This window comes from Haliotis rufescens, unplaced genomic scaffold (assembly GCF_023055435.1).
Source record: "Haliotis rufescens isolate VD_foot unplaced genomic scaffold, xgHalRufe1.0.p SCAF_20, whole genome shotgun sequence".
NCBI classification, from domain to species: Eukaryota; Metazoa; Mollusca; class Gastropoda; order Lepetellida; family Haliotidae; genus Haliotis; species Haliotis rufescens.
This window is the reverse complement of record NW_025963891.1, coordinates 8,583,440-8,609,236: the sequence shown is the minus strand read 5'-3', so window position 1 is coordinate 8,609,236 and position 25,797 is coordinate 8,583,440. Positions and strand designations below refer to the sequence as shown.

The window sequence follows — 25,797 nt, the reverse complement described above, 5'->3', positions numbered from 1 at the left end:
AGCATGTCAAGACTCATGATTAAAACAAGGCATTCCACAGTTTTCTTAAACGAGCCAAGGATAAGGGACATAATCCCAATGTCAGTGTTGATTTTGTTGATGGTTCTGAACTGCTGGACGGTACAGAAATGAGTGTCAATGAAGTGACGTGCCATATCAAATCGGTCCAAACTCAGCTCTTCAAGGATAGGCTATCTGAACGAACACTTCATCGAGTTTATGTGTGTTGAGAAGATCAGCAGCCCAGCAGAGTCTTTCGCTTGCTTGAAAAGTGACACAGAAGGCTTTCTGTTTGCTGTTCAAGACCAGTCACTTCCCACTCGAAACCGTCAATGTTTGATTCTGCATCATAATGTAAAAATGAAATCTACAATACGCAATGAATTTAAGGAGACTGTCCAACACATTGTCATCGGATTCCCGGCTTTGGCACAAGCACAGTATCTTAATGGAGTGGCTCGATCCTTATAATACCGTCTTCGCCATGCGTGTGGTTTTGACCCAGAATATGTAGAGGGCGTCATGGAAAATGATAAAAACAAAATCCAGGGGAACAAACTGATCTTGTCCTTTTTGATAAACCCAATCAAATCACTTTTCGCATTGAATTTTCTGTCCCTTTTTGACACTACTGTGATTGACACGATTCAGGACAAAAACATGTAAAATATGCAGACCTCGGTTTCGTCACTCCCATTGTTCTCGGTGCCTTAGGTTTGGTACCTCCAGATCTGTTGACTGACATTGGGAGAGTACCCAAGAAGAAGAGTATATATTATATTTGTATTTATTTGAACGTAGTGAATACTTAGTCAGTCTTCAATACATGTATTGGGTTTAACCGAAGCCTCACTAATACTGGCATTTTAGAACAAAGCATCGCTATTCCAGGACCACAAGAAGGCGGACAGTTTTGCAAACTGAATAAGAGTTCTAACCGTAATGTAGTAATTGCTAATAAGATTGCAGAAACAAATATTAATAGTTTTCGAAACATTACTTTGTTTTGTATAAAGGACACTGAAGGTTAATATGTTCTTCCATTAAACCATCAACATTGATTACACGTAGATGTCATTATTAAAAAAGAAGAAATATATACTCACCACTAATATTATATTTTTTTCTTGATAAAATCGTTTTCAAACTAGTTTGTAAAGATACGATCCGTGAAAGGTCCTAATGGCATTCATATAACAAATCCCCTTTGTAAATATTAAATTTGCTGTGTGAGGAATCTCCTGTAGTGTAATGCTTATCATATACTTAACACTTCACTCAACTTCGGATTTTGATCAAATGTGAACAAACACAATTCACAAGAAAGTAAAACCTAAAATGTACCTTAACGGGTGCCTGCTGGGTCACAAATCACGCCCTGATATCACAAATACAGGCTACTAGGGCGGAAAATAATTTCAATATAAACACTCAAAACATTTTTTAGGAGTTTTAATCTTCCTTCGGTGAATACGGTAAACCATGTGAGAATATTGAGATATAACGCATAACAGAGAGGTTTGTATGAAACCGTGTTTGTCCACAATATGACATTTATAAAGCGGGCGGGTAATACAATCTTTTATGGTTATAATGCCCTATTCATTTACAAAATGACATTGTGCTAATCCCATTCCTTATATTCTGGCGTGTGTCAATATTATTACGCAATTCCATATTATAAAGTCATTAATATAGATCGAGGCGGAAGCAAAGGGCACCCTTGCATGACACCCCTCTTGTTATGTTGCTGTTAACGATGATACGATAAATGGATGGTATTCGATCTATAACACAAAGAAGGTAAAGGAAAGGGATTATAAATGAATGTAGCGTGGCGTCATGAGAATGTGGTAGTTTGTGTAACTAACGAAGACCTGTGATATTCATATATCATGGCAAACCTTATTAAAACATTACAAAATGGCTTGCTCACACAGATTGCATGTTCAGGGTGCCATTGCACAAGACAACCTCAAGCTACTAAAATCTATGGGCTTGGAATGTGTCATCAGAGACTGAAGCATAGCCCATACCTCTTTAGTTCAACCTACTTGCTGGATATTCAATGTGCCACGCTATGTTAACACATTGCTGTCGAGCGTTGTCGCATCTACTTTGTAACATACGACACACCAGGTGAAATCAAGGTATACATACACGTGGTAAACGTACTGAGATAGTTTAATTTACACCAAGATATAAGTATTGAATACACTGATCATCTATTGCTTAGATCAACAGGATATCTGCTCAAATAGTGTACGAAGGTTTTGCACATAGCAATTGCTCATAAGCATTTTTGTCTCCTGAGGGAACTTATTTTTACACTGAGGTGAGAACTATTTCCCGTAGAACGCAAGCAACTATAGTAGGTGATGGCATGGTGGCGCGTAGCTGGTAGCCTTGCTCCAAGGCTATACTGAAAGATAAGTCCGTGGATGTGTAGCAATTCTAACCTCCTTAAGTCTAGATATGTGGACTCATGTATCTTATGGGGACAGCGTGTTCATAAATTATACATAATCTAGAAATTATCATGTAAACTAATGATTATTGCCTTAGTGACTTGTGCAAGTCTACGAGCTGACTGGTCCACACTGAGATCTGTTGTGTATGTGAAATGCACTTCAACAATAGTAGGCGTGGAGCTTGTAGTATTATGTGTAGTAGGATGTAGATTCGTCCAGAACCATGAGTGTGGAATATATTTATTCTATGAGAAAAAAAATAAATCTAGAAACGTATACAAAAGCAAGCTCTCGCTAGCTCTATGAAATCAGTATCGGGAATTTTTTAAATTATTTTTAGAGTCAAGAAGGGCATTGTGTAATATAAAATTTCATAGACTAAATGCTGGTCAAGATGTAGATGAAAGAAGTGATATCAAGAGCGTCGTTCTGTGCTTCTGTCTCTGTCTGAAAATATGTCTGTGAATATCTATGTATGTGTCTACACTTGCATTTGTGTCGTTCCCAGAAACCACATCCCAACATCTTTTTGCTACGGTGGACATACCTACATCTGTGTCTATGTGTCTCCCTATACGTCTGTGTGTATGACTGTCCCTACATCTGTGTCTATGTGTCTACTTATACGTCTGTGTCTATGACTGTCCCTACATCTGTGTCTATGTGTCTACTTATACGTCTGTGTCTATGACTGTCCCTACATCTGTGTCTATGTGTCTACTTATACGTCTGTGTCTATGACTGTCCCTACATCTGTGTCTATGTGTCTACTTATACGTCTGTGTCTATGACTGTCCCTACATCTGTGTCTATGTGTCTACTTATACGTCTGTGTCTATGACTGTCCCTACATCTGTGTCTATGTGTCTACTTATACGTCTGTGTCTATGACTGTCCCTACATCTGTGTCTATGTGTCTACTTATACGTCTGTGTCTATGACTGTCCCTACATCTGTGTCTACTTATACGTCTGTGTCTATGACTGTCCCTACATCTGTGTCTATGTGTCTCCCTATACGTCTGTGTGTATGACTGTACCTACACCTGTGTCTATGTGTCTACTTATACGTCTGTGTCTATGACTGTCCCTACATCTGTGTCTATGTGTCTACTTATACGTCTGTGTCTATGACTGTCCCTACATCTGTGTCTATGTGTCTCCCTATACGTCTGTGTGTATGACTGTACCTACATCTGTGTCTATGTGTCTACTTATACGTCTGTGTCTATGACTGTAACTACATCCGTGCCTATGTGTCTGCCTATACATCTGTGTGTATGACTGTACCTACATCTGTGTCTATGTGTCTACTTATACGTCTGTGTCTATGACTGTAACTACATCCGTGCCTATGTGTCTGCCTATACATCTGTGTGTATGACTGTCCCTACATCCGTGCCTATGTGTCTGCCTATACATCTGTGTGTATGACTGTACCTACATATGTGTCTATGACTGTACCTACATCTGTGTCTATGTGTCTGCCTATACATCTGTGTGTATGACTGTACCTACATATGTGCCTATGTGTCTGCCTATACGTCTGTGTGTATGACTGTACCTACATATGTGTCTATGACTGTACCTACATCTGTGTCTATGTGTCTACCTATACATCTGTGTGTATGACTGTCCCTACATCTGTGTCTATGTGTCTACCTATACATCTGTGTGTATGACTGTCCCTACATATGTGTCTATGTGTCTGCCTATACGTCTGTGTGTATGACTGTACCTACATATGTGTCTATGTGTCTACCTATACTTCTGTGTCTATGTGTCTACCTATACATCTGTGTGTATGACTGTACCTACATATGTGTCTATGACTGTACCTACATATGTGTCTATGTGTCTGCCTATACATCTGTGTCTATGTGTCTGCCTATACGTCTGTGTGTATGACTGTACCTACATCCGTGTCTATGTGTCTGCCTATACATCTGTGTGTATGACTGTACCTACATATGTGTCTATGTGTCTGCCTATACTTCTGTGTGTATGACTGTACCTGCATATGTGTCTATGACTGTACCTGCATATGTGTTGATGACTGTACCTACATATGGTTCCATGACTGTACCTACATCTGTGTCTGCCTATACGTCTGTGCCTATGCCTGTACCTGCATATGTGTCTATGACTGTACCTACATATGTGTCTATGCCTGTACCTACATATGTGTTTATGACTGTACCTGCTGTGTGTTAATGACAGTACCTACATCTGTGTCTGCCTATACGTCTGTCTATGACTGTACCTACATCTGTATATATGACTGTACCTCCATCTGTGTCTATGACTGTACCTGCATATGTGTCTATGACTGTACCTACATCTGTATCTATGACTGTACCTCCATCTGTGTCTATGACTGTACCTCCATCTGTGTCTATGACTGTACCTACATCTGTATCTATGACTGTACCTCCATCTGTGTCTATGTCTGTACCTGCATCTGTGCCTATGACTGTACCTACATCTGTGTCTATGACTGTACCTCCATCTGTGTCTATGACTGTACCTACATCTGTATCTATGACTGTACCTCCATCTGTGCCTATGACTGTACCTGCATATGTGTCTATGACTGTACCTACATCTGTGTCTATGACTGTACCTACATCTGTGTCTATGACTGTACCTGCATATGTGTTTATGACTGTACCTGCATATGTGTCCATGACTGTACCTACATCTGTGTCTATGACTGTACCTACATATGTGTCTATGACTGTACCTACATCTGTGTCTATGACTGTACCTACATATGTGTCTATGACTGTATCTATATCTGTGTCTATGACTGTACCTACATATGTGTCTATGACTGTACCTACATCTGTGTCTGTGACTGTACCATATCCACAACGGAGGCGTGTATTGATGGATTTTTGTATAAAGTCAAGGATACGTAACAACGATTGTGTTAATTTCTTTTTGCTGCGCCTTGTTCAATGCAATCTGATACCCTAGATCCTGAATCTTGCACGTCACTTTTGGGGTGGCTTAACTGACGAGTAGCATATGACAAAATATTAAATGTTTACAATATAACAGAATAGGGTGATTATATTCCCGGAACCTATTCAGGGTGTCGTTAAGGTTCTCCTTGTAAACACCTCTGCCGTATGATGTTATGAAAGTACTCAATAACCTTTGCATAACACTGTACAGTATACCACTAAACCCCAGCAGATTATATTAGTTAACTACACCCAAGGAGATTATATTAGTCATCTATATTACTAAACCACGGAGATTATATTGGTTACCAATGTAACTAAACCCAATCAGACTATATCAGTTATCTACACTGTTTGTTGTTTAAAGTCACACACAATGTTCCCGTTATATGACGGCGGTCTGTAAATACTGGATTCTGGACCTGACAATCCAGTGATTAACATCATGAGCATCGATCTACGCAATTGGGATACGATGCATCAACCAAGTCAGCGAGTCTGACCACCCGATCCATTTAGTAGCTTCCCGGGTTGCTGCATGGATATCAATTCTAACCAGCATCTTCACGGGTACTAAACTATTTATATCGCTAAACCCCATCAGACTATATTAGTTACCTATATCACTGGGCCCTAGCAGACTATATTGGTTACCTATAACACCGGACCCCATCAGACTATATCAGTTACCTATTTCACTGGAGCTCAGCAGACTATCACAGGTAACTAACATAGTCTGCTAGGTAACTAATAAAGTAATATACTATATAGTAGTATGTATACTAATATAGACCTCTACATGAGACCTCCTACACTCCAGGCCGACCTCTACATGAGACCTCCTACACTCCAGGCCGACCTCTACATGGGACCTCCTACACTCCAGGCCGACCTCTACATGGGACCTCCTACACTCCAGGCCGACCTCTACATGAGACCTCCTACACTCCAGGCCGACCTCTATATGGGACCTCCTACACTCCAGACCGACCTCTACATGAGACCTCCTACACTCCAGGCCGACCTCTACATGAGACCTCCTACACTCCAGGCCGACCTCTACATGAGACCTCCTACACTCCAGGCCGACCTCTACATGAGACCTCCTACACTCCAGGCCGACCTCTACATGGGACCTTCTACACTCCAGGCCGACCTCTACATGAGACCTTCTACACTCCAGGCCGACCTCTACATGAGACCTCCTACACTCCAGGCCGACCTCTACATGGGACCTCCTACACTCCAGGCCGACCTCTACATGAGACCTCCTACACTCCAGGCCGACCTCTACATGGGACCTCCTACACTCCAGGCCGACCTCTACATGAGACCTCCTACGCTCCAGGCCGACCTCTACATGAGACCTCCTACACTCCAGGCCGACCTCTACATGAGACCTCCTACACTCCAGGCCGACCTCTACATGAGACCTCCTACACTCCAGGCCGACCTCTAAATGAGACCTCCTACACTCCAGGCCGACCTCTACATGGGACCTCCTATACTCCAGGCCGACCTCTACATGGGACCTCCTACACTCCAGGCCGACCTCTACATGAGACCTCCTACACTCCAGGCCGACCTCTACATGAGACCTCCTACACTCCAGGCCGACCTCTACATGAGACCTCCTACACTCCAGGCCGACGACTACATGGGACCTCCTACACTACAGGCCGACCTCTAAATGAGACCTCCTACACTACAGGCCGACGACTACATGAGACGTACCCCGTTTACTCTTGAGCCTGCCGCTATGTGATACTCGTATGTCTCCCCAATACTATAGGGCCGACGACTACATGAGACGTACCCCGTTTACTCTTGAGCCTGCAGCTATGTGATACTCGTATGTCTCCCCAATACTGCAGGCCTGCCACTACATATGAAGTAGTCCCTATACTCCAGGGCAGCCAATACATGTTACAAGTACTCCCCTAGCGGTCAGCCTGTATACTCTGTCGACAGCCCCAGGACACATCCTAGACACGGCGGCATGACTGATGTGGACTGGGAGTCCCCCGTGTATCCGAGTTGAGGGGGTGTGAGCGTTCTGGCCTCGCGTAGGACGTCACTGTATTTACTTAAAGCGGTTGTCAGCGTGCACCTCTTATGACTTACCTCGCTTTTTATCCTCGACAAACTATTTAAGTAAATGAGGACATTTTTTCCAGGTTGTAAAATACAGCTCGACGATTAGCGAAATCTACAAGCTAACCGTACCATACAAGGCTATTCCTGAAGCGTTCGAGATGGGTGAGAGTTGGGTGGCGACGTGAGTAATGTTTTGTTTGTTGTTACCGTCGTACTCAGCAATATTCTAGCTCTATGACAGCGGTCTGGAAAAAATCGAGTCTGGACTAGACTATCCAGTGATTGACATCATGAGCATGACATGCATCAAATGAGTCACCGTGACTGACCAACCGATCCCGTTAGTCGCATCTTGCATCCCAATTCTAAGCTGGATCTGACATCATGAGGTTTTGAGTGGGTATGACTTTACGCCACTGTTCGTGAGTTCTAGAAACACCACAAATGGGGACACCATAAATGGGGTTGATAAATTGTAACCTTGTGGGGAATCGAACCCGGGTCTTCGGATTGATGAACAAACGCTTTAACCACAAGGCTGTCACACCAGTTACCACACAGTCCCGGTATTTTGGACAAAATATGAAAACTGATACATTGATATCAGAAAGAGATGATGTCGCGAACAATGGGAACACAAAGAATAACGGACGGGTGAGAACAAACTTACGCACACGTGAGAACAGACAGATTCAAGGACGAATGAGAACAAATAGACTAATGGACGAGTGAGAACAGCCAGACTTATGGACGAGTGAGAACAGACAGATTCAAGGACGAGTGAGAACAGAGAGAATTAAGGACGAGTGAGAACAGACAGATTCAAGGACGAATGAGAACAAATAGACTAATGGACGAGTGAGAACAGACAGATTCAAGGACGAGTGAGAACAGAGAGACTTAAGGACGAGTGAGAACAGACACTTTCCAGGACGGGTGAGAACAGACAGATTCAAAGACGAGTGAGAACAGAGAGACTTAAGGACGGCTGAGAACAGACAGATTCAAGGACGGGTGAGAACAGAGAGACTTAAGGACGAGTGAGAACAGACAGATTCAAGGACGGGTGAGAACAGACAGATTCAAGGACGAGTGAGAACAGAGAGACTTAAGGACGAGTGAGAACAGACAGATTCAAGGACGAGTAAGAACAGACAGATTCAAGGACGAGTGAGAACCGACAGATTCCAGGACAAATGAGAACAGACAGATTCAAAGACGAGTGAGAAGAGACAGATTCCAGGACGAGTGAGAACAGACAGTGCAAGGACGAGTAAGAACAGAAAGACTTAATAACGAGTGAGAACAGACAGACTTCGGGACGAGTGAGAACAGACAGATTCCAGAACGAGTGAGAACAGACAGATTCAAAGACGAGTGAGAACAGACAGATTCAAAGACGAGTGAGAACAGACAGATTCAAGGGCGAGTGAGAACAGACAGATTCAAGGACGAGTGAGAACAGACAGACTTAAGGACGAGTGAGAACAGACAGACTTAATAACGAGTGAGAACAGACAGACTTCGGGACGAGTGAGAACAGGAATGAGGTACATAAATTGTATATTGGATATATCCAGGCTTTCTGGTGAGCTCAGATGTTCGTTATGAAATGGTTGATCCCTATGATATTAACGACGTGCAACGTCGGGAGAACACATTCGTGTATGTCCAATTAGGGCCTTCAGGAGAGACATTCAACATGCGCTACCTACCTGAGTCACGTATCTACGTTATAAAGGTTGTGTCGACGCTTAGATCAGGTTTTCAAAAAGCAATTTCTTCTCTAAGATTATTATGAAACTATTTGTTTTGTAAACGTTTAAGGTTGAAAAAGTAACTTGTGTCAAAATATAGGTAGTCTAAAACCCCAAATCTCTTTAGGTAAGAAAAACAGGACATGTATAACTTGACAATATATCATCATGCCTGCCCTAGGATGCATCTAAAGCAAATATTTACACATCATAATGTTGTTAGTTGTGTCCCGACGATGTAAGGAATATGTAAATATTATATATAATCCACCAGTGTATCTGGATAATGGATGACTACAAAACAAACAAACATAAAACGTAACTAATATCCAAACGTAATCCTATCATTCATAGTGGTGGGTTCTTTGTTAAAGCTCAGCGCGCATTGCCCTAAGTTAAACAATCTTAACTTGCCTACCTATATTATTATACCAAGAGAAGGCCACAAGATGTACAGGTTTTGATTGATGGTAAAGAACATATAATATCTCAAGAGACACTTGGTATCAAACAATCTATTGCACACAAGCGCGGCACAAAGGCAGAGCCGACGAGGCAATACCTCAATTGTGAGGGTTTGCATTATGTCAGGTTCATTTGATAAGTCATACACCCCAACCACGCCCATCTGCTTGCTCATCTGTCACTTCGAGGGCCCAGTGACGCAATACTCGAGAGAATACATAATTGGTTTACTTATTGGATTGTGTCTCTGATGTAATAGGCGTTGCCTGAAGTTGCATAATAGATGCGATGCAAACTGGATGATCTGACATAATTAGTGTACGTTCTCTTGTGTTTCTGTCTTATCGCCATCCCTGTACACATCTTATGTCATATAATTCATTGCCTTCTCACTGTTATTCCCACGTTCTTCTTTGACCAACATTCTCTTCCTGTCACAACTCGTATTTTCTTCGCAGTCCTTTTCTTACGCATCAGATGGTATCTCAGACACAATTCCTTTCCGTTTCGTCACGAAATCTCTCTCGCATAAGTTATATATTTCTCGGGCATACATGTGTTTTAGTCATTTCAATAATTCACTTTTTATCTCCTCATAAAACACACATATTCCCTTTCAGTTACACGCGTTCTAATTCTTTAACAAAGGAGTTTTACTACGTTTACACACATCATTCTCGCTCTCACACAGATGCAGTACCACCTTAAAACGCAACTTCACTTGTAGAAATTCACTTCCACGCATTATTCCCCCTCTCTCGCACAGCCATTTGCCTAAATGACGCACTTACACACATTCTCATTCACTTACACACGTTCTCATTCACTTACACACCTTCTCCGTCACATACATACATTCTCATTCACGTACACCAATTCTAATTCACTTAAAAAAATACACACAATCTTATTCACTAACACATTTTCATTCACTGACACACATTCTCATTCACTGACACACATTCTCATTCACTTACACACATTCTCATTGACTTACACACATTCTCATTCACTTACACACCTTCTCCATCACTTACACACATTCTCATTCACGTACACTAATTCTCATTCACTTAAAAAAATACACAAATTCTCATTCACTTACACACATTCCCATTCACTTACACACTATCATTCACTTTCGCACATTGTCATTAACTTACACACATACTCATTCACTTACACACATTCTCATTCACTTACACACATTCTCATTCACTTACACATTTTCTCATTCACTTACACACATTCTCATTCACACACACTCTTTTTATCATTCACTTACACATTTTCTCATTCACTTACACACATTCTCATTCACTCACGCACATACTCATTCATTACACACATACTCATTCATTTACACACATTCTCATTCACTTACACATTTTCTCATTTACTTACACACATTCTCATTCACTTACACACATTCTCATTCACTTACACACATTCTCATTCACATTCACTTACACGCATTCTCATTCACTTACACACATTCTCATTCACTTACACACATTTTCATTCCCTTACACACATTCTCATTCACTTACATACATTCTCATTCACTTACACACATTCTCATTCACTTACATACATTCTCATTCACATTTTCATTCACTTGCACACATTCTCATTCACTTACACGCATTCTCATTCACTTGCACACATTCTCATTCCCTTACACACATTCTCATTCACATTCACTTACACACATTCGCATTCACTTACACACATTCTCATTCACTTACACACATTCTCATTTCCTTATACACATTCTCGTTCACTTACACACATTCTCATTCACTTACACGCATTCTCATTCGCTTACACACATCCTCATTCACTTACACACATTCTCATTCACTTACATACATTCTCATTCAATTACACACATTCTCATTCACTTACACACATTCTCATTCACTTACACACATTCTCATTCACTTACACACATCCTCATTCACTTACACGCATTATCATTCACTTACACACATCCTCATTCACTTACACACATTCTCATTCACTTGCACACATTCTCATTCACTTACATACATTCTCATTCACATTTTCATTCACTTACACACATTCTCATTCACTTACACACATTCTCATTCACTTACATACATTCTCATTTCCTTACACACATTCTCATTCACTTACACACATTCTCATTAGCTTACACACATTCTCATTCACTCACACACATACTCATTCATTACACACATACTCATTCATTTACACACATTCTCATTCACTTACACATTTTCTCATTTACTTACACACATTCTCATTCACTTACACACATTCTCATTCACTTACACACATTCTCATTCACATTCACTTACACGCATTCTCATTCACTTACACACATTCTCATTCACTTACACACATTTTCATTCCCTTACACACATTCTCATTCACTTGCACACATTCTCATTCACTTACACACATTCTCATTCACTTACATACATTCTCATTCACATTTTCATTCACTTGCACACATTCTCATTTACTTACACACATTCTCATTCACTTACATACATTCATATTCACATGTTAATTCACTTACACACATTCTCATTCACTTGCACACATTCTCATTCACTTACACACATTCTCATTCACTTACACACATCCTCATTCACATTCACACATTCTCATTCACTTACACACATTCTCATTCACTTACACACATTCTCATTCACTTACACACATTCTCATTCACTTACAAACATTCTCATTTCCTTATACACATTCTCATTCACTTACGCACATTCTCATTCACTTACACGCATTCTCATTCACTTACACACATCCTCATTCACTTACACACATTCTCATTCACTTACATACATTCTCATTCAATTACACACATTCTCATTCACTTACATACATTCTCATTCACTTACACACATTCTCATTCACTTACACACATCCTCATTCACTTACACGCATTCTCATTCACTTACACACATCCTCCATCACTTACACACATTCTCATTCACTTGCACACATTCTCATTCACTTACATACATTCTCATTCACATTTTCATTCACTTACACACATTCCCATTCACTTACACACATTCCCATTCACTTACACACATTCTCATTCACTTACATACATTCTCATTTTCTTACACACATTCTCATTCACTAACACACATTCTCATTCACTTGCACACATTCTCATTCACTTACACACATTCTCATTCACTTACACACATTCTCATTTCCTTATACACATTCTCATTCACTTACACACATTCTCATTCACTTACACACATTCTCATTCACTTACATACATTCTCATTCACTTACACACATTCTCATTCACATTCTCATTCACTTACACACATTCTCATTCACTTACACACATTCTCATTCACTTACACATTTTCTCATTCACTTACACACATTCTCATTCACTTACATACATTCTCATTCACATTCTCATTCACTTACATACATTCTCATTCACATTTTCATTCACTTACATACATTCTCATTCACATTCTCATTCACTTGCACACATTCTCATTTCCTTATACACATTCTCATTCACTTACACACATTCTCATTCACTTACACACATTCTCATTCACTTACACACATTCTCATTCACATTCTCATTCACTTACACATAGTCATTCACGGACACACATTCTCATTCGTGTACACATTCTCATTAACTTACACACATTCTCGTTAACTTAAACACATTCTCATTTATTTACACACATTCTAATTCACGTTCTCATTCACTTGCTGAAATTCCCATTTACTTACACAAATTCCCAATAACGTACACACATTTTCATTCACTCACTTTCTGTATCCCTTACTCTCTTTCAATCTGTCTTTCTCTTATTAACTCTCTCTCTCTTTCTTTTTCTCTCTCTCTTTCTCTCCCACTCCCTCTCCCTCACTCTCAACAGTAACTCTTTTACTTATTTTGATAGTATTATATGCGACATGCTGTATGCAAATAATAGCAGTGGTTACATGATATTACAACCATTAGGCTTCCTGTATTATTTACGAAACGTGAGGATTTCGCGGCCCGTAATCGAGATGAGCTGTACTATTGATTATTAATAAAACAGCATGACAGACTAATTAACTCGTGGTCAATTATCAAACCGGACTCATTATCTTGCTCTCGTGATTCGTGAATCTCCATGGCAGGCATCGAAAGCTAAACACTCTTTCGTCGGTCTGCTAAGAGATTCCTTCTAAACCACTGTAGAAATCCGTCAAGTCCAATAAAAACTGCGAGATTAAACAACAGTGGAGAAACAAAGCCTCGCTGATCACTTCATTCACTCCAAATTGTGAAATCGACAATCGCTAATCGCCTAAACGTGTGTCATCGCCTAGTCCCGCCCCCTCCTGTCTGGTTGGTCAGCATTAATTGATATTGACAGGTCGACTGGGTTTCATGCGTATGCGTGCTCGAACCGAGGGATTACACTCACGTCTTGAAAGCTTGTGGGTCTAGCAGACGGGGATGTCTTGGATATGCTATATAAAGCTGAACACGAGTTAGGGTAAATCAATGACACATACCCAGACTCATAACAGTGCAACTGGACCTTTTAACTTACTCATTTCATCGGGAGGTTTCAACGGGATTTGTGTGTAACTTCGTATCATTTTCACAATGGGGCATATACCACATTGGCTATTGTTTTTACAAACGGTGATATGTGTATATTTTGATATTGACATGAGTGCGAGGTCCTCTTCCTTCGCGCAGGCGACATCTGTGATACCTCACAGGACTTCTAATGATTTATACATGGATCCTTGTAAAGCAGGTGAGTGACAGTTGTACATAGCATGTATATATCAAAGTGTTTGTAAGTGTCTCGAGGGGCGGCTTCGTGCAAGCTCTCGAGTAGTATACAAGATGTAGCGACAGGTACGTTGCAATTATAACGAGTGATGTATACCATGGTGTGTATTGCACTGAAATCGACAAATACGTAGCACTCCATGCTGAAATCGTGTATGTGAATTCACACCATGAATGTGTACATTTCAGTGAAATGTACAAATTTAAACCGACCTTGCTAGTGTAGTTTGAATGTTTTAGGGTGAATGCATTTCCCGGAAAATTGCAGAAGCGTTTTTTTTAACGTGGATAGAACGATTTCATTTGTGAAGCAGGATGTTCGGCTGTTTTGTGCTTTCATTCATTGCTTGCGTTGGTGAATGGGTGGCGTAAAGTCTCCCACTATGCTGGGAGTGGCATGTGTGTTGATTTTTATCAAGTGGCAATGGATAGGTAAGCAAGGAGCTGTGTTAGTGACACACGTGCGCCGTCAGCACGGCGGTGTTGACACTGTATACGGCACTGACATCGCTGTAGGTCTGGCTGTGACATATACAACTAATCAATATCATGCATTCATGAAATAAGCACCGTCGGTAGAGAAACTGGCGGGTATACTAGTTGACTTTTCGTGACACGTCTACGGGAGGGAGGTAGGGGGGTCGGGGGCGTAAAAGTCTGAATCAGCTGAATTGAGTTAACACTTGAGGTTGTGGGTGACTCAGACGGGGTGGGAGTCGAGGGAGGGGGTAGTGTCAGTTATGTAAATCCCAGTTGGGGGGGATTTGCGAGGGGTTGGGGCACGATGACACGGTGACATATACGGGGTGGATTATATGTTTAAATGTTTAAAGTCAAATATATTTCATAGGATGAGCTTGAGCGTTTAAAGCTGCACGTCGAATTTTACATAAGACATAAGTTTGAATAACAATTGCTTGGTTGGGTCCGGCGCATGGATGCATATGGTGTTTTCCGTAAGCTGAGTTTCAGATACAGTTTGTGGGTTGGAAAGGCACTAATGTGTTTCTGTGCAGTCTTTGAACTCGTCTGGGATTCAGCCTTGTTATAAAGGGAAATATAGAAACGCTCTTAGAACAAGGTGTTGCGGTGGGCTTTGAGGATTAAGTTTTTCTGTTGTTAGTGCTCGGTTGTGGGGATGTGAAACATGGGGTCAGTGATCTAGCTTGCATTGGAAGTCGTGGGTGGGGACGGCGGTGGGAGGAGAGTAGACGCTGGATGGTGGGAGGCATTGGATCTTGTAAGTGGTTGAGTTATGGAGAAAACATGTTACTTGTGTTCGTCACGAGACGCACGTTTTGCTCGAGCTGCAATATCACACGATGAACATTCTCGGGGAGACTTGTTGGAAACAAATCTTGATACATCATTCCACGAACTTCACGTGCATCTTGTGCTCCACCGCACATGGAATATCTGGAGAAAATCAATGAGAAACCCTTGGCAGCAGAAGCGTGTCCGGTGCATGTCCGCGGCAGTCGCCCATTGAAATAATACCCCAACATCTTCGAAGATGAATTAAGAATGTAGAACTTCATCCAAAGTTCTTAGAATCAGACATTGGAAAAACTTCCGCCCGTATCCCCCTCCAAAAGTTGTATGTGTATGCATAGCCCATCAATCCCTTTAGTTATATATTTAGGGGGGATACGGGCGCAAGTCTCACCCTGACATTTATCTTCTTCGTCATGTTCATTTCAAATTCACTTATATACGTGAAATACAATGAGCATTGTACGAATCAGTCTCAGACATGGTCAGGATGGACATGGGTCAAGCCTGGAATGAGTTATAGTCCAAACGCGTGGCCGAGGACCCTGGAATGGTAAACCGTACCTTCCTCTCGGAATTGCGTTGATCGATGCTCATGCTGTCAATCACTGCATCGTCTGGTCCAGATTCGATTACTTCCAGACCGCCGTCATGTAGCTGGAATATTGCTGAGTGCGGCGTTAAGAAACAAACAAAAACTTTCCTCTCGGGTAATAAATAAAACCTTTTAACGTGGTGCGGCTGTTCAGACGCGGTATCAGGGTCGGATGTGCGATACGAAGGTAGTACATATTGTAGATGAAACAGAAACGTAAAGGATAAATGAACAATTATGTTTATAACATACATCGATATTCATTGTTGGAAGGTGTAGCCTTCAAGCGTAGACATCGTCTGTGCGATAAAGCCGCTCTGTTCACGGTCTTGAGTAGTTCAGTGCCCACGGAGTACGTTTTGCGTTACAAGAACTGACACTCGCTCGTAACATCATCCTTTAAACAATGAGACATGGAACCTCATATTCCAACTCAAACATGTCATATCGCAAAACCTCTTCCACAGCTTCACCACACAACACGCACAAGGTTAAGCGCGAACGAAATTTTGGCACCAAGCTGGCCACAGATCTGTGAAAAAACACACAGCGATAAAACAAATGTGTTAGCTTACACAAAACGATTATGTTTTTTCCGCAAACGGGACTGTAGTAGACATTCCCATCGTCAGCTGATCTGCTGCGTGTTCGAGATTGACATGATAATGATATAGACAACGATTGTCAATTGCAGCCTCGTCCCCCTCTATGCGTCTCGCTATCAACCTGTCGTGACATTCGGATACACTGATGTTATTTTCAACGCATTTCGCAGTTTAACGTTACTTGGCATGACGGTTAACTTGGGCTTATTTAAAGCTGTTTTAATTGGATCGTTTAAACACACCAGTTCTTTCTGGGTAAGAGGCGTCGAGTAAAGATTCATTTTAGGGTGCTTCGTTACAACTGTAACAGTTGTAGTGGCGGATCCAGAGGGGTGGGGGAACTGCCCCACCCCCTCTTATTAACATCTGATTTTATTTTGGATGCGCGTTTCCTACGATGATGATAAAATGTTGGTTTGGTTGTTACAGTAAAATTATTACTGCCAAAGTGGACACCCCCTCTCCTAAAATCCTGGCTCCGCCCCTGAGTTGTAACCGAATGTGTTACTATTCTCATTGCTATGGGAAGGCGTGATCACGACGTGTATTAAACCGAAAACACATTATTCTAGACATCCGTATTGCAGACTACGTATTATTGATGACTAGGAGCTCCGAATTAAACCAGACCACTGGTTTAGCAAGGGTTTGTTTTACAGAATATCAACACATTTCTATCTGCTGCCCTTTTGGTAGCCTTGCTCCAAGGCTGTGCTGACTGATAAGTCTATGGGTGTGTAGCAATTAAGTCCTTGTAATAGCAAGTCTAGATAAGCAGAAAGACGCCAGTTTCTCATAGGGACAACTTGTTCTTATTATTTATATAAGTTTTGCCTTAGAGGTTTGTGCAGGTCTACCCTTTTGGTAGCGAATTCGAAAGCTCTTCCCTTAGAAGCAAGAAGGTTTAACGTTTCCATGGCATCGAAGACACTCCAGGATCCAATGCCATTGCATTCAGAGGATTGGAAGATAGTACATTTCACGTATGAATACTGCATTCTTATCACTATCATTCCATTGACTCGCGCTCATACGAACCTTACTGTCACACACACACACTCGTTACAACTTTAATGAGGCCTGTGTGCATCATTAATGTAGGTATGGTATCCGGCTTGACGTGAACTGTATGTGGTCGGTAACGCCAGACATGAGACCGTTGTGATGCTATCTACGCTCCCGGGGGCGTGATTACACGTGGAGCTAATCAGATAGTGTCTTCTGACCACCACAATTGCATAATGGATGCCACGTAGTTGAGCCTACCCCGCTGTGCTAATTGACCTGCTGGAGATTGGGTGTAGACAAGGTGGCTCTGTTAGTCCGGTCGCGGTATCACGGTCGGGTTTGATTCCCGCTTACGGCATTTCAGATTGTCGATGTGCAGTTTCGATTCTGCAATCGCCAGAGTAGCTGTGTACGATGTGACGATACCGATATCATCTAAATAATCAAATAAAATCCAAATGGAGCCGCGAACAATCAATTAGTTTCAGCCTGAGGCATTCTAGACTTTCTAAAACATTCCAGACTTGCGTTCTATTCCATTTTTAATTTATATTCTGTGGTCCGGTAGACAGATTACGATAAGGATGACGGGACCATAGGCTCGTTTGCTTCTTGTTGTCTTGAAACGTGTTTCCATGCAATATTTTCCCTGTTTATGATGCATCGTTTGTCAATGTTAGGCTATTTGTCTGAACGTAATGCCCGAACTTTCACACAGTGTTTCTTTTAAAGGCAAGAGTTGACACTGAATATGACGAAAACGATAAAATACTTCTCGTCAGCAATATTACAGCTAAGACGTAGTAGTACTAGTAGTGTATTATCGAGTGCGACCGCGCAAGAAACGCGCGACACCAGTCCTGCCTTCCATCATCAAGTTTGCGCAACCATCTATGGGGTTAAATCCACTTCCCTACAGCTCGTGTGGCACGGGCTGTACCATGATTGTTCATCTGGAAACCAGTACGAGGGAAAGAACAGCCAGGCTTGAGGCCATTCCACTTGGTGGGTATGTGACAGCCAATACCGGAACTCAACTGCTTCCAGAAGTGGTATGCCCGACTTTGTGATCCGAACAAGCAACTCGCGCAGGTAAAGGCGCACCGCCGACATGCTTTTTAACGGGCATATTTCGAATACATTGGAATGTTTACGCGCTTAATGGCATTGCTTTTTCCGTTAAGGGCTGAAGGGACTACACGTTTGTTTGTGTTTGGAATTGTGTTTGTTGATCTATAAATTGCTGAAACAGCGTAATAATAAAGTCTAGACCCTTTGCGCCCCCTGCTATTAAATGGCTTGATTGCCGTACGTCTGTGACGTCATGGACTTCAGTAGGTATATATGTATATATAGATCGTCGCTGTACCCTGTGATTCATCAGCAGCTGGTTTGAATCGCTCCCTCATTGTTATTTCCTTCACAATCCTACATCTTAACTCGAACCACCTGCAATTGTCTTCAAAAGTTTAATTACCCACTTCGTATGATCCACAAACTTTCGACCAATGCTAAAACTGCACATTCGGCAACTTTAGCATAGCTTCATTAACAGACTTCAGTTGTTGACAATACGACAGGGTTACGTACCAATTCCGTACCAACACCCAGACCATTTTATACCGCCTCTCCCTACACGGTAACTGTTCTTTCAGCAATTCTAACCGATGACAAATCACACATGTTAGTTGTAGATTTCTTATTCTTGTAGAAGCATTGTCTATAGCCACGATTGCACCCCAGGACTCCCTCTTGTTCATTTCGCACCCTGCGCCCTGCGCCCTGCGCCCTGCCCAGGATTTAATTCACAGGTCACTCGGCGGACGAAGCCATGTATTCATGGACCTTTTTCTGTGATAGGTGTATTGTTCTCCCAAATTCTCGCAGTGATCTCGCGAGACGGTACGCTACCCACTGAATCCCACTAGACGAGATAGGAAGCTTCGCAGATTCTTTCACAGGTCCCAAGGCGAACTTTGACCCTTTGCGCGAGACCCTGCCTGTGTTGTGTGGGTATTGTTCTCCCAAATTGCTCGCATGTGATGTCCAAGACGTTACACAGCTGCTTGACCCGGCTAGACGAGATATGAAAATTCACTTTCATTCACAGTTCATAAGGTGAACCAGAACCCCGTTTTTGCAGAGACCGTGTTCTGATATTGGGTACCGTCCTTCCAAATCGCTCGCGTGATCTCGCGAGATTTTACACTTGTTGCTCAATCCCGTTAGACGAGATATGAGAATCTCCCCCTTGAGAATCTGCCGTTTCTAGGTGTTGAGGCCAGAGGGAGCAATGTACACGAGAGTATTGAATACTAATTTAGCTTTATGGGGCAGGTGCGTTGTCCACTTGGATAGAAACGTCCCCAGGTTCCTGACAGAAGGGCTGTTGCCAAGGGTGGATCTCGATTTGCGGTCTCTGTACCTCGCCCGGCGTGGCTTTCTGGGCATGTTCTGTCAACACTCTGGTCGATGACAACCTCATACTGTGGATTAATCTGTCTGGCAGGTTTATTGCATCTTTCACAGGTGTGAAGAACACTTGATCTTTTGCTTAACTAAGGGTAGGGGGGCAATTGTTTTGAAGCGAGAGGGTCTTGACGCTGTAACTATTGATGTGGCCTTTTGTCTGTTATATTCACTAGGCATCCACGTGAAAAAGTAAACGTTCACGGATATTGTACGCGTTCACATACATGTACAGTACGCTCCCGTTGTCTGAAAGTTAAAGATGGGGCACGGGTGGCCCCGTCGTCTAAAGGCGCCGCGATTCGCTGTGCTGAGTTGCGTTCCTTGGGCACGCCAGAAACCTATGATCTTGGGTTCCAATCCTGGTTCGCCCCGATTATGTTTCTAAGTTTGTCAGCACCATACCCGTGCTCGTGGGTTTCACCGAAGTGGTAAACGTCTGATACCTGTATAACTTCGGGCTTTCCTCCCACATTAAGCTGACACGCCGTGATATAACTGGAATACTGTTAAAAGCGGCGTTAAGCCCAACTCACTCACTCTCTGAAAGGTAAAGGGTATGAGATACCCCATACGTTTCAAGTTTGTTCGGGATTGAAATGAACATTAGCTGCTTTAACCCACCCTAACACATATACTACCCAATAGAAGTGAAAGAAACACGCGATTCATTAATATTCCTATAGGTAATTTGTAATGCTGTGACAGATTAACTTTGGTACCTTGTACACGTCAGCGAAATCTTGATATATTATAAAACTGTCACGTAAACGTTCTTTGTGATGTCACTCTTGCCTTGTATGACACAGATGACAAAGGCCACTGTTTGGACAATGAACTTCATTTGCTGAGCATCCTAACATTATCTAGTGTTCATAAAGTCATTAATCTGTAAAACAATAATACCACAAATCGGATTAATATTTTCTTACACCCTTCTTCGAAACACCAAAAAAGGATTTCCCCGATGTGAACACCTGGTATCATAACTATTTGACAGTCATTTATAAACACCTGCTCATGAATTGTACAATCGACTCTGCTTTATGCAGAGATTCCTATTGGATATGGAAAGGGTTTATCGCTTTATACACAGAATAAACTCGTTTCAAACCTTACCATATGGATCGCAAGCCATGCCTATATTTGACGGCTCCGAAGCAGGATTGTTCACTTCCGGCGGTGACGCTACAGGTACGCCAGCGGGTGGGACTTGAGGCGGCACCCCAGTCAAGGGACGTACCAGCTAGACATGGGGCTGGGCTGGGGCAGCAGGGGGATGTAGCAAAACGTCTGGCCATTAGGGGGGGGGGGGGGGGGGGGGAGCTGGGTATTGTCCGACATTGACGACGCCTGCTGCTGTCGTTTGAAGTTGACGTCTTGTCATGCTGGAGTCAGAACCCAAAGCTTCTCAAGTTTCTCGACGAAGATACTGATCGTTTTTAAAATTACTTGCATGTGTTTGCATCACATGAATAATAAATTATGGGATTTGTCTTTAGGTTTATTTAGGGATTGAAAAATGGTCCGGTTCAGAGTGGAAGATGGACGACCAAACACTGTTAGGACATTCTGCTGTACTAAATGTTCAACTGGTTTATCGAGAGTGTCGGATTAAAGGGGTGACGGTTAATGCATACAAAGGGGGGCTTAGAGTCCATGGAACTAAAAGGTTCTAGGCTCTGCTTGTCGTGGGTACAAAATGGCCCTAATCGCGTGTTCGTGGTCTCACAATGTAATAAACGTGACCTGTATCAGGATGAGTAGAATTGATCTCCAACAACCCGCGCGTGTCTCTCCAACAACCCGCGCTTATCTCTCCAAAAACCCGTGTTTGTCTCTCCAACAACCCGTGCTTGTCTCTCCAAAAACCCGTGCTTGTCTCTCCAACATCCCGTACTTGTCTCTCCAACAACCCGTGCTTGTATCTACAACAACCCGTGCTTGTCTCTCCAACAACCCGTGCTTGTCTCTCCAACAACCCGTGCTTGTCTCTCCAACATCCCGTGCTTGTCTCTCCAACAACCCGTGCTTGTCTCTCCAACAACCCGTGCTTGCCGTATGAAGCGACTGCGTGGATCGGGTGGCCAGGTTCGGTGACAGTAATCGTTGGTTTGCCTGGTCCAGTGGTTAAAGCGTTTGAAAATCACGCCGAATGCCCAGGTTCTATTCCCCCCATGGGTACAAGGTGTGAAGCTATTTTTCGTGTCCGCTACCTTGATATTGCTGGAATATAGCTAAACGCGGCGAAAAACCCCACTTATTCACTCACTCATAGACATACATGAACATATAATAGAATAGACAGGAAAGTATATCTGAACAAGAACCTTTTCTTTTAACAAGTTGGTAAATATGCCTCAGAAGGAATCTTTGATATCTTGGATATTATATCCGATGTTGTATTTGTCGTGGCTAGATCCTTGTTCTCGAGCTTTTCACTCACTGTCGCCACACAATACACCTCTGTGTGTGAGTATATAGACCAAGTATCGCGTGAGAGAAGGAGCTAGGAAATACTGTATTTATATATTCCCCCTTTGTAACTCAGAACTTGTACCAACATGGAATTCCACTGCGTTGCATGAATGGCATGGAACTGTGGACAATGGGGCTATGGGAACTCCATGGAGGAGACAACCATGAAGAAACTGAACATTTGCATGACGTGTACTTTGAAGGCATATAAAGAAGTTAAAGAACACCCGATTCATTCCGTATGTGTTTGTTTGTTGTTTAACTCCGCACTCGGCAATATTCCAGCTATATGATGGCGGTCTGTAAATAATCGAGTCTGGACCATACCGGACAATCCAGTGATAGACATCATGAGCATTAATCAACGCAATCGATGACATGCACCAACCAATTCAGTGAGCCTTACCACCCGATCCCGTAAGTCGCCCGTGCGACAAGCATAGTCGCCTTTTGCGGCAAGCATGGGTTGCTGAAGACCTAATCTACTCCGGATCTTCACGGGTCCAATTCTTTCCTATTACTATAGCATTGCATGCATGGCAGATTAACTATAGTAATATGAATTAATCGGATGTCCTTTATCTTATTTTGGGAAGTGGGGGCACGGGTGGCCGAGTTGTCTAAGGCGCCGCGATTCGCTGTGCAGAGTTGCGTCCCTTGGGCACGCCAGAAACCTATGATTGTGGGTTCGAATCCCTGTTCGCCCCGATTATGTTTCTAGGTTTGTCAGCACCATACCCGTGCTCGTGGGTTTCACCGAAGTGGTAAACGTCTGAGACCTACATCACTTCGAGCTTTCCTCCCACATTAAGCTGACACGCCGTGATATAACTGGAATACTGTTAAAAGCGGCGTTAAACCCAACTCACTCATTCACTCATTCACTCTTTTGAGTAGTACAGCTTGTTAGAGAATGTTGTTTAATGTCAAAGGTGCCAATATTCCAGGCATATCACGACGGCCTGAGCTTAATCGAGTCTCGACATGTGAAACCAGTGACTGAAATCATGAACACCGATCTACATCGATATTGACGCTCAAGCAACAAAAACAAAGTTTCTTGTCACCCTGAACGAGGGACTCTTTCGCCTCTGTGGCGTTGAACCTCGGTAACGAACTCAACCCTTACTCATTTGATACTGGTTCTCCCTTAATGCGGACAGCTTTCCATTCCTTACACATGTCCGGGTTAATGAGGGTCCGTACTACTGAGATGCATTTTTTTACATTGTCCTGTCAAGCTGGATTCTGAATAGCAAAGTTTCAGTGTATTATAGCATAATCATTTCAATGCGCCTTGGCCATGATAGATCCTATTATTACCTCGGTCACTGTATCGGTGTTCACTATAATTTCATTCTCAACTTCCTGAGGATCATACAACCCAAGTAGCCTGTTATCAGTCACATTACAATCTCCTCCTATACCTAGTAACAACTGACTGCTGTGTGAACAGAGGCACATTTCGAACAATCGCTTGCTTAAGTAGACACCACTTGTTAAGTGTAGGTTAAATATCGCCAAGATCGAGTTTAACGTCAATTAACGCTTCTTTTCACTAATTCAGTCATTGAATCGGTTTGAATTGGTGAATCAAGTGTTTTACAAAACTACGCTGGCGCGGCGCTGATTGCTCAGTCCCCTGGCTTATCAGCTTGGATAACCGCTACTGCTCACATATTGTTAATACACTTGAATAGAAAATTGGTCTGGATATATCTGACTCATCCCGATTCATATCTGGGGTGGTTTTTTTTCTTCTTTTACCTTGAATTACTTTGTATTCACCTCAGTCTAGGTCAGGGTTCAACGACAGTGTACTATTACTCATCGCAAATAAATTACGTTCTGTACCAGTCTATGATAGACAAACGAAAACACATAAGCCAGCTCACATAAGCAACAATGGAATTAAGGTTGGGTCTTGCATATGGTAATGTAATGTAGGTCACACGGCGACCCCCCATAAGGACCCCCTGGCTTGCATCCACTCATCCTCAAGTGCTTACATAGAAGATCTCTCGCGTCTGGACAAGAGCTCGTATTTACAAATACAATCTTGTTACGCTACAACGTTTCGCTTCCGATCTACTATACCGAGTGACCTCATCCGTTCGTTTGGCCCGTGCAACACGTGCTTGTCGTTAGCGGTTTCCGAGCGCCGCGGAAAACAATCCGTGCAAATCGTGCAGAAGGACGATTGTTCGTCACCGGCAGCTCAGTCAAATTGTCATTCGTCAGCTATATTTTTCTTCCTGTATTCAACTTGGCGTTCATCCTTACATAACCAACTTGTTTTACTGTCTTAAATTTCTTTCATAAAGCGATTATCTGGATTACGCTTAAATCTTGATATGCGATCTTTGCACTAAGTAATTGCTTGGTTTATCAGATAATGATATGACCCGTATGTGTTTACTGTAAAAGAACTTAAACAAATCGGTAACGGATTTGATATTTCTATATTAAAAAATCTTAAGTTCTTAACCCCTTGAGGTGAAGCCGTGCGGAATTCATTATGAAATCATCGAATATGACACACGAGTCGCACTCAGTGTATACACAGCCACATACTGAGAGTAATCTTGTGTTATCTAGACAAACATACAAGTACATCTTGTATGCATTAGTACTCTCGCTGTGAGGATTTAATGGATGCTGACATGGATATAATCAAATATACAAGTTTTCCCTCTGATTCCAGTTTCATTTATTTCAAACACGATGTAAAGATACAAGATACAAGATTTTATT

General features: G+C 42.2%; 2 protein-coding genes across 2 annotated transcripts in view; both read left to right on the top strand.

Moving 5' to 3' along the window:
* Positions 1-6,238: 6,238 nt before the first annotated feature.
* Positions 6,239-6,898, top strand: LOC124133229 (proline-rich protein 36-like). The gene has a single exon (XM_046497546.2). The coding sequence runs from the start codon at positions 6,239-6,241 to the stop codon at positions 6,896-6,898; it is 660 nt and encodes a 219-aa protein (XP_046353502.2).
* A 7,312-nt stretch (positions 6,899-14,210) lies between these two features.
* The window catches only part of LOC124130920 (bone morphogenetic protein 1-like), a 72,991-nt gene continuing 61,404 nt past the window's right edge, over positions 14,211-25,797 (top strand). Inside the window, exon 1 of the mRNA XM_046493979.2 lies at positions 14,211-14,578. Coding sequence (XP_046349935.1) covers positions 14,422-14,578 — 157 coding nt within the window. The 5' untranslated portion in view covers positions 14,211-14,421. The remainder of the gene's footprint in view (positions 14,579-25,797) is intronic.